At 34.2% G+C, this 12,897-nt stretch overlaps 1 protein-coding gene across 1 annotated transcript; it reads left to right on the top strand.

Moving 5' to 3' along the window:
• Window positions 1-5,895: 5,895 nt before the first annotated feature.
• On the top strand, window positions 5,896-9,082 carry LOC112017531 (B3 domain-containing protein At5g42700). The gene is made up of 7 exons (XM_024049992.2): window positions 5,896-6,160; window positions 6,242-6,337; window positions 6,582-6,613; window positions 6,730-6,895; window positions 7,143-7,352; window positions 7,758-7,847; window positions 8,859-9,082. The coding sequence occupies exons 1-6, from the start codon at window positions 6,026-6,028 to the stop codon at window positions 7,803-7,805; spliced, it is 687 nt and encodes a 228-aa protein (XP_023905760.1). The 5' UTR covers window positions 5,896-6,025; the 3' UTR covers window positions 7,806-7,847; window positions 8,859-9,082.
• The last annotated feature ends 3,815 nt before the right edge of the window (window positions 9,083-12,897 follow it).

The raw sequence follows: 12,897 nt of genomic DNA, 5'->3' as shown, positions 1-12,897 counted from the left end.
GATTATACTGGCTAAATAGAAAAATGAGAAGAAGGAGAGGAACTTACTGAGGGCTCTAAGGAGGAGGTGTGTTCTGGGCGAGGGAAAGAACCACGAAGGAGGGATGCTCGGCAGAGTAAAATATTCTAAAATGAGGAATGCAAAAATGAGAACCAGAAGACCAGAGGGACTATTTATAAGCGTGGAGAGTGAAACGGGACGCATTAAATGATCCCCTGGCGGGAAAACACGCGGACCGCCGCCTCAACTGCCACACGCGTAACGCCTCGGTTCACGAACCGTCAGGCAATAATGACGGGCAGGTCGTCAGTCGACTCCAATCGCGTCTTTTGAGACGCATTAATGTCCCCATCCACGACCGAGCAACGACCCTTCGACTTCCCAGACGGGTATCTACCCCCTACGACCCTTGATTCACCCCCGATAATGGGGAGCGAATCAAGGGGGGGGCTATTGTACGGCCCCCGCATCGTATCCTACATTGGGTCTTGGACCCTGGACTGGGTATATGGCCCATGAGGCCAATCCCCTTATACCCGGCAGCCTACCCCCGGGCCACGCGTACTGCAAGCCCGAGCCTTGCATCTTCATCGTTTCTCGGCCACACCTTTCCATGGAGAGATATTTGACTCACGGGAAGACCCGCGCTGTACCTATCCGGCCGCGCCCCGGAGAACCACCTCTCCCGAGGACTATCATGGAGGCAGGAACCAAGTTCCAACGCCACCCTCACAATTTCCCACTCCTACCTGACCACCCACTTACGATCAATAATAGTGGACCGCCGGTTGCACTCGTTGGCAAGTAATTATGACCTCTCCACTAAACTATGGCCTATAAATGCAGGAAATTTGGAGAAGATGGGGGTTGGAAAAAATGGCGCGCAGTACGGAGAGCGTATGAAAAGAGTGAGCAAAAAGAGAAGGTGACTCAGGCCCACAAGGAAAGAAAAGAAAGAACCTTAGGTCTTAGCAAGAAGAACGACCCAGTGTAGGAAATCCAAACCCACTATACAAGTAAGTTGTGAGCCCAAGTGAGGCCCAGTCCCAGGGGTTTCGGTATCGGGTGCGCACACTTGCAATAATCCAAAAATATCTTGCTTGCTATCCCAAAAATTAAATAAAAATCAGGCTTAACCCCATATTGAAATCTTGACCCAGTTGCTCCAATGTGATTAGACCTTATTGCATGGTGCAACACCTCAGAAACCTAAACATGCGTCCGGGGAAAATACAAATCATAAATGAGTTGACAAATCATGGCACTTTGTAAATTTTTTAGTTAGTAAATGATATGTACTAATAGATTTGAACAAAACAATTAAATTAATTCATTTCATTATTTGCTAATAGATTTTACAATTGAAATGGACCAAAGTAAACTGAAATGAACCAAAATCCTATTCTAATGTGACTTAATAAGGGCGTAACAAACTAGAAATAATAAATATTTCGTTTTAGTTTTTAAATATTATATAGATGTAATGAATAATTTGCATTCTTGGGTTCTTAGGGTCGTAACTTGACTGATTCAAGGTAGTAGAGAATGAGGGAAAGAAGTATGAGGAAAGGAAAGAGGAAAATTGCATGGCTTATTTCTTGTTGATGTTCATCACTTATGAGTTGTGACAAGTTTTAAGTATAATTGATTTGAATTAAACTTGGTGATATTCAGAGTTGGATCCCCCTAAAAGCGTAATTGATTTGAACAAAACATGGTGATTTCCAAAGATGGATCTACTCAAAAACCTCTCCATTTGGAAGCCATGACAAAGGGTAAGTTTTGGTAGACTGTAATAGGTACCGTAATGTAATAGTTATTTCTTTAGTTTAGTTATTCAATAGTTTGATTATGTTTTTATTACCGGGTTTAGCTATAGCCATTCCTTGTAAATAGCTATAGCCGTTCCTTGTAAATAGCTATTCTTTAAAATGAGGAATAACTATTTATCTCTAAAATAGTTATTCAATAGTTTGGTTATGTTTTTATTACTGGGTTTAGCTATAGTCATTTCTTATAAAAAATTATTTTTTAAAATGAGGAGTAACTATTCATCTCTAAAATAGATGTAATACCTATTCTTTAGTGGGTGTATTAATTTTTAAAATTAATATATTTTCAATTAAACAAACTTTCCATATGCACATAACAATTTTGAAAATAAAAAATCATAAAAAAATAACTACTCTTTCTTTTAAATGTGCTTTCATTCCATTGTCTTCAGGATTCTATTATTATGTTGTCACCAAACAAATGAATAGCAATAAACATTACATTACAGTGTCTTGTATTTCTTGTAATAACTATTCCTATAGAATTATTGTTACAGTCTACCACATGTGCCCTAAACTTCTGAGTTTGTTTTGTCTTAATGAAAAAAATGAGATGCACTCTGATCACCATCCAAGTCAGATGGAGTCCCCCCTTGACAATGGTTGAATTGAATTCGAACAGGTCTTCTTTAGGAAACTTGGGTCGCATTAGTTGTGGGGGGGGGGGTGTTGGATTCATGATCAGCGTAGCGGCAGAATTGTGAGCGTTGAGGGATGGAATTAGTATGTGCATTTATATGAATCTTGCTGCTGTGGAGATAGAGTTAGATGCAAAACTTGTGGTTGAACTTTTGAAGAAGGATGCTGGAAGCCTCAATGGGAAAGAAGTGATAGTAGCAAACTGTAAAGAATGTTTTAAAAAAATTCTAAGAGTTAGAATCCAACACTATTTAAGGAAGCGAATAAGTGTGCTGATGCACTTGCTAGTAGAGGTGCCCTCCTACCCCAAGATTTTGTTGTTTTTCTCCCTCTCCCCCCCCCCCCCTACAACAGAGGTCTCTCTTTTGCTTAGTCTAGATGCGGCTGGGACCACGTATGAGCGTGTTTGTTCTAATGTTTTTGTTTATTAGTTAATGAACTTCTCCTATTTACCACAAAGAAAAAAAAAATTGATTCGAAGGAAACAACCAACTCAATAACTCATAACAACTTCGAACAGTACTAACTTCCAACCATCTCATTTAGCAATCTCTTGTCAAGTTAACTCACTCTTAATTGCATGAAAAACAATTAGAAGTACAATTGACAATAAACTTAGAGGGCATCCTTCTCAAGAGATCCTTCATAGAGCTTAGCTAACCACATAGGAGATAAAGAATTACAAAATAAAACACAAAATAACTCCATGTACTTACATATTAAGATGGTCATAATTTTAAGGGTAAATTTCATATAACTACCATGAGGTTTGGTTTAATGCCAAATACATCTAATACAATTAAAAAGCAACCATTTTGGTCATTAAACATAAACTCCACATAAAACAAAATCTGCATAGCATTTTTTTTTTTTTTTTTTCATTTTCATGACTGCATGTTTAGAAAGGTACTCCACACTCATTCATTCCCGCTAGCCCAAAATCATCACATTTTAGTCCAACTCTCCAACAGGTTTACATCGTTTTTTGCTCTTCCCAAGAGTAACAAGAGCTCTTAATATAAACCAAGAGAAAGTAACCCAAGTCATGGTTGGTAAGTGATGAGTTACCCATGCCACCTTAGGAAGTTGTGCTATTTTTAGTGATAAGTGATGAGTTATTGAGTTATGAGAGATGAGTGATGATATTTGAGTGATGAGTGATGAGTTAGAGCATCTCCAGCAGATTAGCCAAATTTTTGTACTGTTTGGCTCATGAACAGTGACATTTAGCTTTTGCCTACTCACTTTTTCAAATACACTTCCAACAAATTCTCTATCCTATTCTCTATCTCATTTAAATATTATTTTTTCATTCATTATTTATTCTTTTTTTAACAACTACACATCTTCCAACATTTTTTTATACAACACATCATTATTATAATAGAAAATATATATTTGAAGAATGAACAGTAGCCCATCAAGTTTGATGGGCTACTATTCATTAGCAAAAAAAAAAAAAACCCGTTTGCCGAAGTTGTTGGAGCATCTACAGTACACCATATTCTCCAAATTTTGCCTATTAGACCCGGATGCCCAAGCCACTGGAGATGCTCTTATCATTTTTTTTCCATCTAAACAGCCCCTCCATGGCTCTCTTTAGACTTCATGAGAGTTAGAATTTAGACTTTCGCTCAAAAAAAGATTTTAGACTGAGTGAAGAGAAAGAGGACTTTTATTCAAGTTTTAATTTGAAGAGAGGTACAAATTAATTTTTGATATCAAAATATAGCTAAAATTCTTGTGATGGAAGAAGTATTAATCACTTGAAAAATAGTTGATTTAGTTTTTGTTTTGGTTTCTTTCGTAGGTTGCACTTTAGGCAATTTGACTCTTTTGCTTGGTAATTTTGACTCTTTTGATATGTAATCTTAGATTTTTTTTTTTTCTCAGAGTTATAGTTTTTGGTATGTAAAGAACTTGATCTTTATGAAAATTAAATGATAAGCACTTAAAAGAAATTAGGATCAACTAAGAACTTGTTTGAAGAATCCTCTCCTCACATAAAGTCCATGGCTAATTATTTGGACAACTCATAGATTACCGCTATCAAGGAAATACAATATACTTGTTCACAACAACCTCATCAAAGGAAAACATATCTCCTTAAATCTCTCATATACATATGTAATACCATGAAATAGAAGTTTGCTTTATATAGATCTTCAGAATCTTGTATATATCCAACTAATTCATCACACGTGATTTGCTAGACCATTTGCATTTCACTTGAGTTTGTTTGGAATAAAATTGCATTTATTTATTATCTACATATGGGTCCCTTATTGGACTAAAATGAACTAAAACTAGAAAGGAGCCGTTTGGTAACGTTGTTCTAGTAACGTTATTTGTATTTTTTTGAAATACGTGTAGATGAAAAAGTGTGTAGAAATATGTGTAATATTGTTTAAAAACTAAAAACACATTTTTAAAATACTATGTGTGCATTTGGATACCGTTTATTTTGCTGAAAACTGAAAACAATAAAAAAAAATATTTTGATTACTGTTCATTGGCCTGATTGTACTATTCATGTCCCATGAATAGTGCACCAGGCACTGGGGAAAAAAAAAGGTTGAAAATGCGCAAAACGTAGACTTGGGAAAACACACCTTATACCAAATGGGGCCAAAGCATTTGCATTTGCAAAAAATATTTAGGCTAGCGAGAACAGACGAGTGTGGGGTATCCTCTTTGAACATGCAGTCTTGAAAATGAAAAAAAAAAAGCGTTGCAAATTTTGTTTTAGGTGGAGTGAACAAACAGCTTGTAACACTGTTTGTGTTTAAAAACTAAAATGGTTGCTTTTTAATTGTCTTGAATGTGTTTGGCATTAACCCAAACCTTAGGGTAGTTGTCTAGAATTTACCCTAATTTTAATTTACCTAATTTTTAAATTCTTAGTTTTGTGTTGAATTATTTAAAAAGATATGGGATAAAAAAAAATTATTGGAAAAGTTGGAAACAAACCATAAATATGATTTTTTGGCTGGTAGGACATAATTTAAAATCTTGCTAAGAAGAGATAAGAGTGGCACAAATTTAATACATATCTCTAATTTAGTGGCTCACAAATTGCTCGATTTTGTTCAAATTTCCCTCCCATGTAATTATTGACTATGGATAAAAATATAGTATATATCAAATATAGTAAGACCTTCAATCAAGAACTTTGGAAAGGTAGGAAAAAAAAAATCCAAAATAGTTGTTAACATAGCACATAAAATTCTCCATCATGCGACTATTTATTTATTTCTTCAAAAAATTCCTTTTATTTTTTATATTTCACTTGTATAAAGAAATAGTTTTACCTTATGAGTTTAAACTAGTACAGTCAGATTCTAGCTGTGAATGTGGATGTGAGGTAGCTTGCTTCCATAGTTCCATATCGGTTACGCGTTCATCGTTCAAAATTTGAAGTGGGATTCGTGGGAACCAACCCAACGGTCCTTGAGACTAGGGTTCTTCAATCTAACTATTTAACCACAATCCCGTCTCTCTTTCTCTCTCACACACACAGAGAAAAGAACAAAAAGAGAGAGAAATAAACGAAAATGGTGGTGGCGAAGAGATCATACGAGGATAGCCGTCGCAAGAGAGTGGAAGAGAATAAGAAGAGAATGGAAGCTCTCAATCTCCCTCTGCTTTCTCAGGCTCTCAAGACTTCCTCTTCTCCCAAACCCTCCCCTGTATCTCTCTCTCTAATCTGTAAGTTTTACGTGTTTCTCTTCCATACTCATTTGGTCTTTTTGATGCCCACATTCACATAGAAGAAGCAGGCCAAACCCCGTGTGGCACAGAAACTAGTGGTCGAGGTCAGGAGGTCCACTCGCTTTGTCAACAAGCCTGCACCTATTTACAAAGAAGTGAGTCAGTGAATCACTTTGTTCATTTCCTCAAACACTAGTCCCTAACGAACCAGTTTATTCCTTAAAGTGATTGCTTTTAGCCCCGACTAAAATTTTGTAAGAACTAAAAATCGATCACATTTTTTTTTAAGACTAGAAGCGGTCGCTTTAGACTTCAGGAACTAAAAACGCTCGTATTCTAAAATTTTGGACCAACAATATATCAAGATTTTATGTTACAACGTTATGTTATTGCTGATAGGTTGATGTGGACCGCGTGGCAATACCCAGAAGGTATATTTGATTTAAATGTTAACGTGTTAGCAAAAATAGAATGATCTATTTCATATAATAAGATGATTAGGTTTATTTATTTATTTTTTATTTTTTTTTTTGTGGGGGATGTGTAGGGTTTTTGGTAGGAAAAGGAATTTGTCGAACCTGATACTTGCCTCGTCTGAATCCGAAGCAGAAGCTGAAGAGCAAGCGGGAAAATTAGTATGGGGTCTACCACCTGGTTGTCCAATATTTACAAAGTCAATGCAGTCATCTCATGTCGCTGGTGGATTTTGGCTGGTAAGAGAATTGGTTTTTCTGCTTAACTTATTTAACAACTTCTCAAAGTACGTTACTATGTTATCTAACTAAGAAATTGGAACTCAGGCTTTTCTTTTTCTCTGATATGTATTGATTTGTTATTAGTATATAAATAACATTAGTTGAAGTAGTAAAAATAATAGGGTCATAATGATTTTATACGGTATATATAATGATAAATATGTCATCCTTGATCCATAATGATTCTGGTAAAATTTGATAACAGGGTCTTCCATCTACTTATTTCTCCGAGCGGAACCTTCCAAGTCATGATGCTATTAAGACTTTGATAGATGAGGATGGTGATGGGTATCCAACAAAATATCTAGCCAAAAAAAGTGGACTGAGTGGTGGATGGAAAGGGTTCGCCGTTGCTCATCATTTGGCATATGGGGATGCATTAGTATTTCAATTAATGGGACGAACAACATTTAAGGTGATTGATCATTTATCAATGGCATTTAACTAAGCACCTTGTTCTTCTTGTTATTCCTCTCAATCATCAATTTATTTTGTTGTTGTTGTTGTGAAGTTTCATGTTTGAATTAGGCTGTGCTAACATTTGTTTATGGTCTTCCAAATTTTCTTGATGGGCATGGTGCATGCGCATATATATATGTGTGTGTGTGTGCGCACATATTATCTTAGACTGTTATGAATAATACTATCACTTTCCTTTTTCTTTTATACAAACTAATGTGTATCTGTAACCTTTGTAAGTTATCCCTTGTCAATAAGCTCGTAGGGCTTTTCCTTTCCGCTACTCCTTGTCATCGAGGGGAATTTTTACATTTTATGTCTTCTTATGTGTTTATGTACCAAATGTACTATTTTCTTTTAGGTGTACATCGTCAGGGTGAATGGTTCTGAAGAGGGTAATAAGCTTTGAGTCTTACTTTCTTGGATGATGGATCCAATTGAATTAGTACAGGTATGGGATTGTATCCATTGTTGGTCCTCTGAGTTTTAGTATTATCCATAAATATGTTAGAATTTTGTATACAGCTGCTTCCTCATCATTAGCTATACACTTGCAATGAAATATTAATGACGAAATCTATTTTGGATGTTTGCTAAATTGCAATTGCACAATGTTAGACTTATTGGTTTGGAGTTTAGACCTGTGTCTAATGGGACCAAGAGAGGTCTATTTGTTGTTCTTGATGATGCTGCAAATCACTGGATTTTAGTTGTCTTTGTACGTGTTCATGAACCAGACAATTGATTCTTTCCAAGCTAACCAATTTCCATTTCCACTGGCATTTGTGTTTGGCAGCTATAACCTGTTTTTTAACCATTAAACCACAGGACTTATCTTGACTCTCTTAGTATCAGATCAAAAGGAGGGAGTAACCTAATTTTTTACATAAGAGTTTATGTGAAAGGAACCTTACTTATCCTTATTGTTCTCTGATATTCCTTTTTGTTACTTATGGAAAAATATATTAAAACCTATACAGAAGTTTTGGTTTTCTTGTCATGTCTTAAGTGAAAGGAGGAACAAGCACTGTATGTAAGGTTAGGGAATTATAAAGCCATCATGTAGAAATGTGGTTGCTGATATATGACAGATATATATTTGCATACGCATGCAATGCCATATCCACTTGTGTTCAATGTTCTTTAAGGAGACTATTCAAACTTTGTTGGCTCAACTGACACATATATATCAATATGCAACCTTCCCCCACCAACTGTATTAAACTTTTTGATTGCAGTTCATATTAGTACTCTCTCCACAAGTTATATAAATATATATCTGGTCTAAAGAGGATATAAATTAAAAGGCCTATTTTCTTGTGTGCCTCTAAAATGTGGTAGATAAGTATGACATTATTCCTAATTTTTTAGTATCGTTTTGAGCTTATACTCTGGAACCTTCCGCTTGTATTTATTTATTCTGTTCAATTGAAATATATCAAACTTCTGTTGTTGGTTGCAGGTAAAAGGGTCTTGACATGTTCTGTTTTCCATTTTGACATGAGTTTTTGTGGACCTCCATACTCATGTTGTCTATAGAAACACTACATGTAACTTGGTCCACTAAAGCTGCTAGTTTTAGCTCTAATCAAGGTAGATTTATAATGTTTATTCTCCTGTTAATATGGATTTGTAGGAGACAATGAGCTATCTAATGGTCAATTGATGAACTAGTCTTTTGTTTTATTCGTCATTCTTTATAACTTTGTCTTAAAATTTCATTCTGTGTAGTGGAGACAGCTAATTGCATGCTGTTTGGAATGTCTGGTGGGAATAAATATGAAAGCAAAAAAAATGCTAAACACCTATTGGTACAACATTAGCTACAGCATTTCACACGATACACCTATCGCAACATGTCAATTTAGCAGTTGTGAAATTTATATCATGTTGTGGAAACTTCAATAATCCAAAAATATCTCACTCCCAATCCCAAAAATAAAATAAAAATCAGGCTTAACCTTAACCCCTTATTGAAGCCTTGACCCAGTTGCCTAAACGCGGTTAGACCTTATTGCATGGTGCAAAACCTCATAACCATGTGCTTTCAGAAGTCAAGTCAGAAACCTAATCACAAGTCCAGGGCAGATACAAATCATAAATGAGTTGACGAGGTCTCTAGGCAATTTTTTTTTTTTTTCCCTTTTCCATTGAATAGAAGTCACGCACAAACACACAAAAAATTCAACCTTTTAGCAAATGGCTTAGCAAGCAATGCCAATGAAACAACAACAAGACTGTTCAATTGTGAGCTGTAATTGAGACTTTGATAGAGCAAAATGGTAGACAACAAAACAGTGGAGGCAGCTGTTTGATGGTGCACAAATTGATAGCAACATTTCATTTAAAAAAGCTGGAAACAAAGCTCGCCAAGGCAAAAGATTGGAACATGCTTCTGACTTTATACCAATGACATTGCCTAGAAACTATTTGGTATTTACTACTATTATCCCCCAACATTTTATCCTGAAACCCTGTTTCTTATTCAGCTTTTGTGGGTCCTAATAATGTAAATGTGGTCTAGTTTCATTGGCTGAGCCATTGAGCTATAAAAGCTGATGATTCTTCAAAGTGATAAGCCCCAAATAATAATAATAATAATAATAATAAAAATTTCAACTTTCTTTCACGCGGTGTTTGTCCAATAGCAAACATTTAATAGATTTTAAAACCCAACGCGTTGCTTAAGCTTCGTGACAACACGTCTCAATCTTTAAAAAAAATTTATTAGTAAGTGCAGCTGAATTTTAATTTTTAATCCTAACCCAAACCACACTTAATCTAATTTAATTTGACCCCCTTTTTAGTTTTAAGAGAAAGAACTTTTTTTTTTTTTGTTTTTTTTTTGTTTACAGCACATTTGTTCCCTTATATGATGAACTTTTATAATTATTTAAGGCACAATTTTGGCGCCAGTGAGATTGTTAGAAATTTTGTTCACAGATAATTGGCGCCGGTAATTTCGGGACCCCCCAAGTGGAGGCCAAAGGGGTGGTTGAAAAGTGTGGAGAATAAGGGTGTCCACTGTCTACTGTCCAGTTAGTACTAGGCGCCAAAGTTCTACAGGCTCACAAAAACAACTACGTGACACTCACAATTGGCATTAAATACCAAATAGAAACAAGTATTTTAGCTGGTTATTATGATGATGATAAATAAACACTTGAACACAAGCACCAATCAATCAAAGAAAAAAAAAAAAAAAAACAAGGGTAAATTTCATTCACATCTTTTGAGGTTTGGGCTAATTCCAACTAAGTACAAGACTTTTCAAACTAACCAATTTGGTTTCTAAAACTAATTTAGTTCTTAAAACTATTAAGAAAAAATAACTAATTGTTTGGGTATTAAGTTGGTTTTAGGAACTAAATTAACGAGTTTTGAAAAGTCTTAAACTTTATTGGTATTAGTTCAAACTTGAGGATATGTTAGTGGAATTTACCCAAATAATAATAATAATAATAACCGGCTAAAATGTTTGAATTTCCTTTTTAGTGTTTAGGGAAATTAATGCTTTAAACCTTGTACTTTAGGGATAGTTGAAAATTAAATTCTGAAATTTCATTGGATTAAATCAAACCTGAACTTGAATTTTTTCATTTGAAATTCCTAATCAAGCACCCAATTTAAACCCAAAATGTCTAGGATATAAATTGGTATGATTTTAATGTGGCGTTTGGTACAGGGTAATGTTTTAGGATTCCTAGGAATGTTTAAAGATTCCTAGGAATGTTTAAAGATTCCCATGTTTGGTTGCAAATCATACTAGGGAATCAGAAACCAAGGGAATCTGGATTCCTCCCTTAAACCCCTCTCAGTGGGAATGTGGATTCCCTTTAAAACAGGTGGGAATCTAGATTCCCAAGCTTAAAGGAAATTGTATGTTTTATAAATTGACAATTTTAACCTTTTTTTTTAAATGACTTGGTAGTTCACATTCAAATCTAAGGATAAAATTGGAAAAATAAATAATTCATTTAAGATTCTTGGAAATAAACCAAACATAGGAATAACTACATTCTTAGGAATGTGATTCCTAGGAATCACATTCCTAGGAATCTGGATGCCAGAAGTAATGTGGATTCCCCCGTACCAAACGCTATATAAAAGTTTATGGTTTGATTTGAGGATTTTGTTAATGGATGCCTTAGTTTATTTGTTAATAAACCATTTTAAGAAAGTTTTAATAATGCTTTCATGATAGATAAAAAAGCAATCAAAAAAGTCAATTACTTTTTTCATTTTCCTATAAAAAAGTTTCTAAAAATGTCTTCTATACTAATAACTTTTCCTATGATTTAAAACCATTGATTTAATTTGTAACAAATTAACAATATTAAATTTTAGGTTTTTATTTTGAAAATATAAGAATGATTTGAAAACTCCCCCTAAATATAAAACTTAATTTACCATAATTTTATTGTGAATACAAACAACTCTATTATAGAGTTATCAAAAATATTATCTATTTATTTTGAAGTATTACTTCCCCGTCCTAATTTGTTTGTCTGTTTGAAAAGTCAAACTTTTTAAGGGAATATCATTTATTGTCTTATATATCTTATAAAATTGTATAAGTTTATAAAACTACTCTTAAATAAATTTATTATTTTTTTAAATAGTTATTTTTAATGAGGCAACTAAAAAGGTGCCCTAATTAGATTGATTTTTTTTAAAAAAAATTTGTTAGTTTTATTTTTAAGTAGTTTTGAAAATAAAATAGGGGTATAATAGAAATATTAGTAAATTAATAACTTTTACTTTTAGAAACACAATAATATTTTGGAATTTTTTAAAATGGAATAGAGGAGAAACAAACTGGAACAGAGAGAATGTTTGGTTTATTTCATAAGAGGAACCGAGAATCTTAATCCCCCTATTTTTCTAAAAATAATTAAAAAAAAGTCTCAATCTCCCACTTGTTGTAATAATTATCAATTTTTTTTTTTATCTATTTAGAAATTTGTGGATTAAATTTTATCTAATCATTTCCGTTTAAACAAACATTAATTATCACTTTTTAGCACTAAAATTCAATTTTATTTAAAATTGACTCAGTCAATTTGACCTTCCAGATTCCTTTATTGTTGTTTCCGCGTTTTTTGGTATTAAAAAAAAAAAAAAAAAAAAACCCGCGTTGCTCATATTAACCGGCGCCTTTCCGCGTTTTTTGGTATTAAAAAAAAAAAAAAAAAAAAAAACCCGCGTTGCTCATATTAACCGGCGCCAGCCCATAATAAAAAATATAAAATATTATAGGATCCTGGGTCCCACATTTATTTACAATATTTATTGGTGGGCCCAGATCGCATCAGATAAGTCAATCCCAAATCAAACGGTTCAGTAAGCGCCGCAAGCCGATCTTGATGTCATTGAGTCCCGCCAATACCCACCGAACACGTCGGCTCCAACCAAAAACGGCTCGCTCTCTGCCATGTCAGCACCAATTAAATTTAATTATAAAAAAAAAAAAAAAACAAAACAAAGAAACAAAAACAGAG

The sequence above is a fragment of the Quercus suber genome, unplaced genomic scaffold (assembly GCF_002906115.3).
Source record: "Quercus suber isolate HL8 unplaced genomic scaffold, Cork oak 2.0 scaffold_5, whole genome shotgun sequence".
Taxonomy (NCBI): Eukaryota; Viridiplantae; Streptophyta; class Magnoliopsida; order Fagales; family Fagaceae; genus Quercus; species Quercus suber.
Note: the sequence above shows the minus strand (reverse complement) of the source record. Positions and strands in the feature narration are given on the sequence as shown.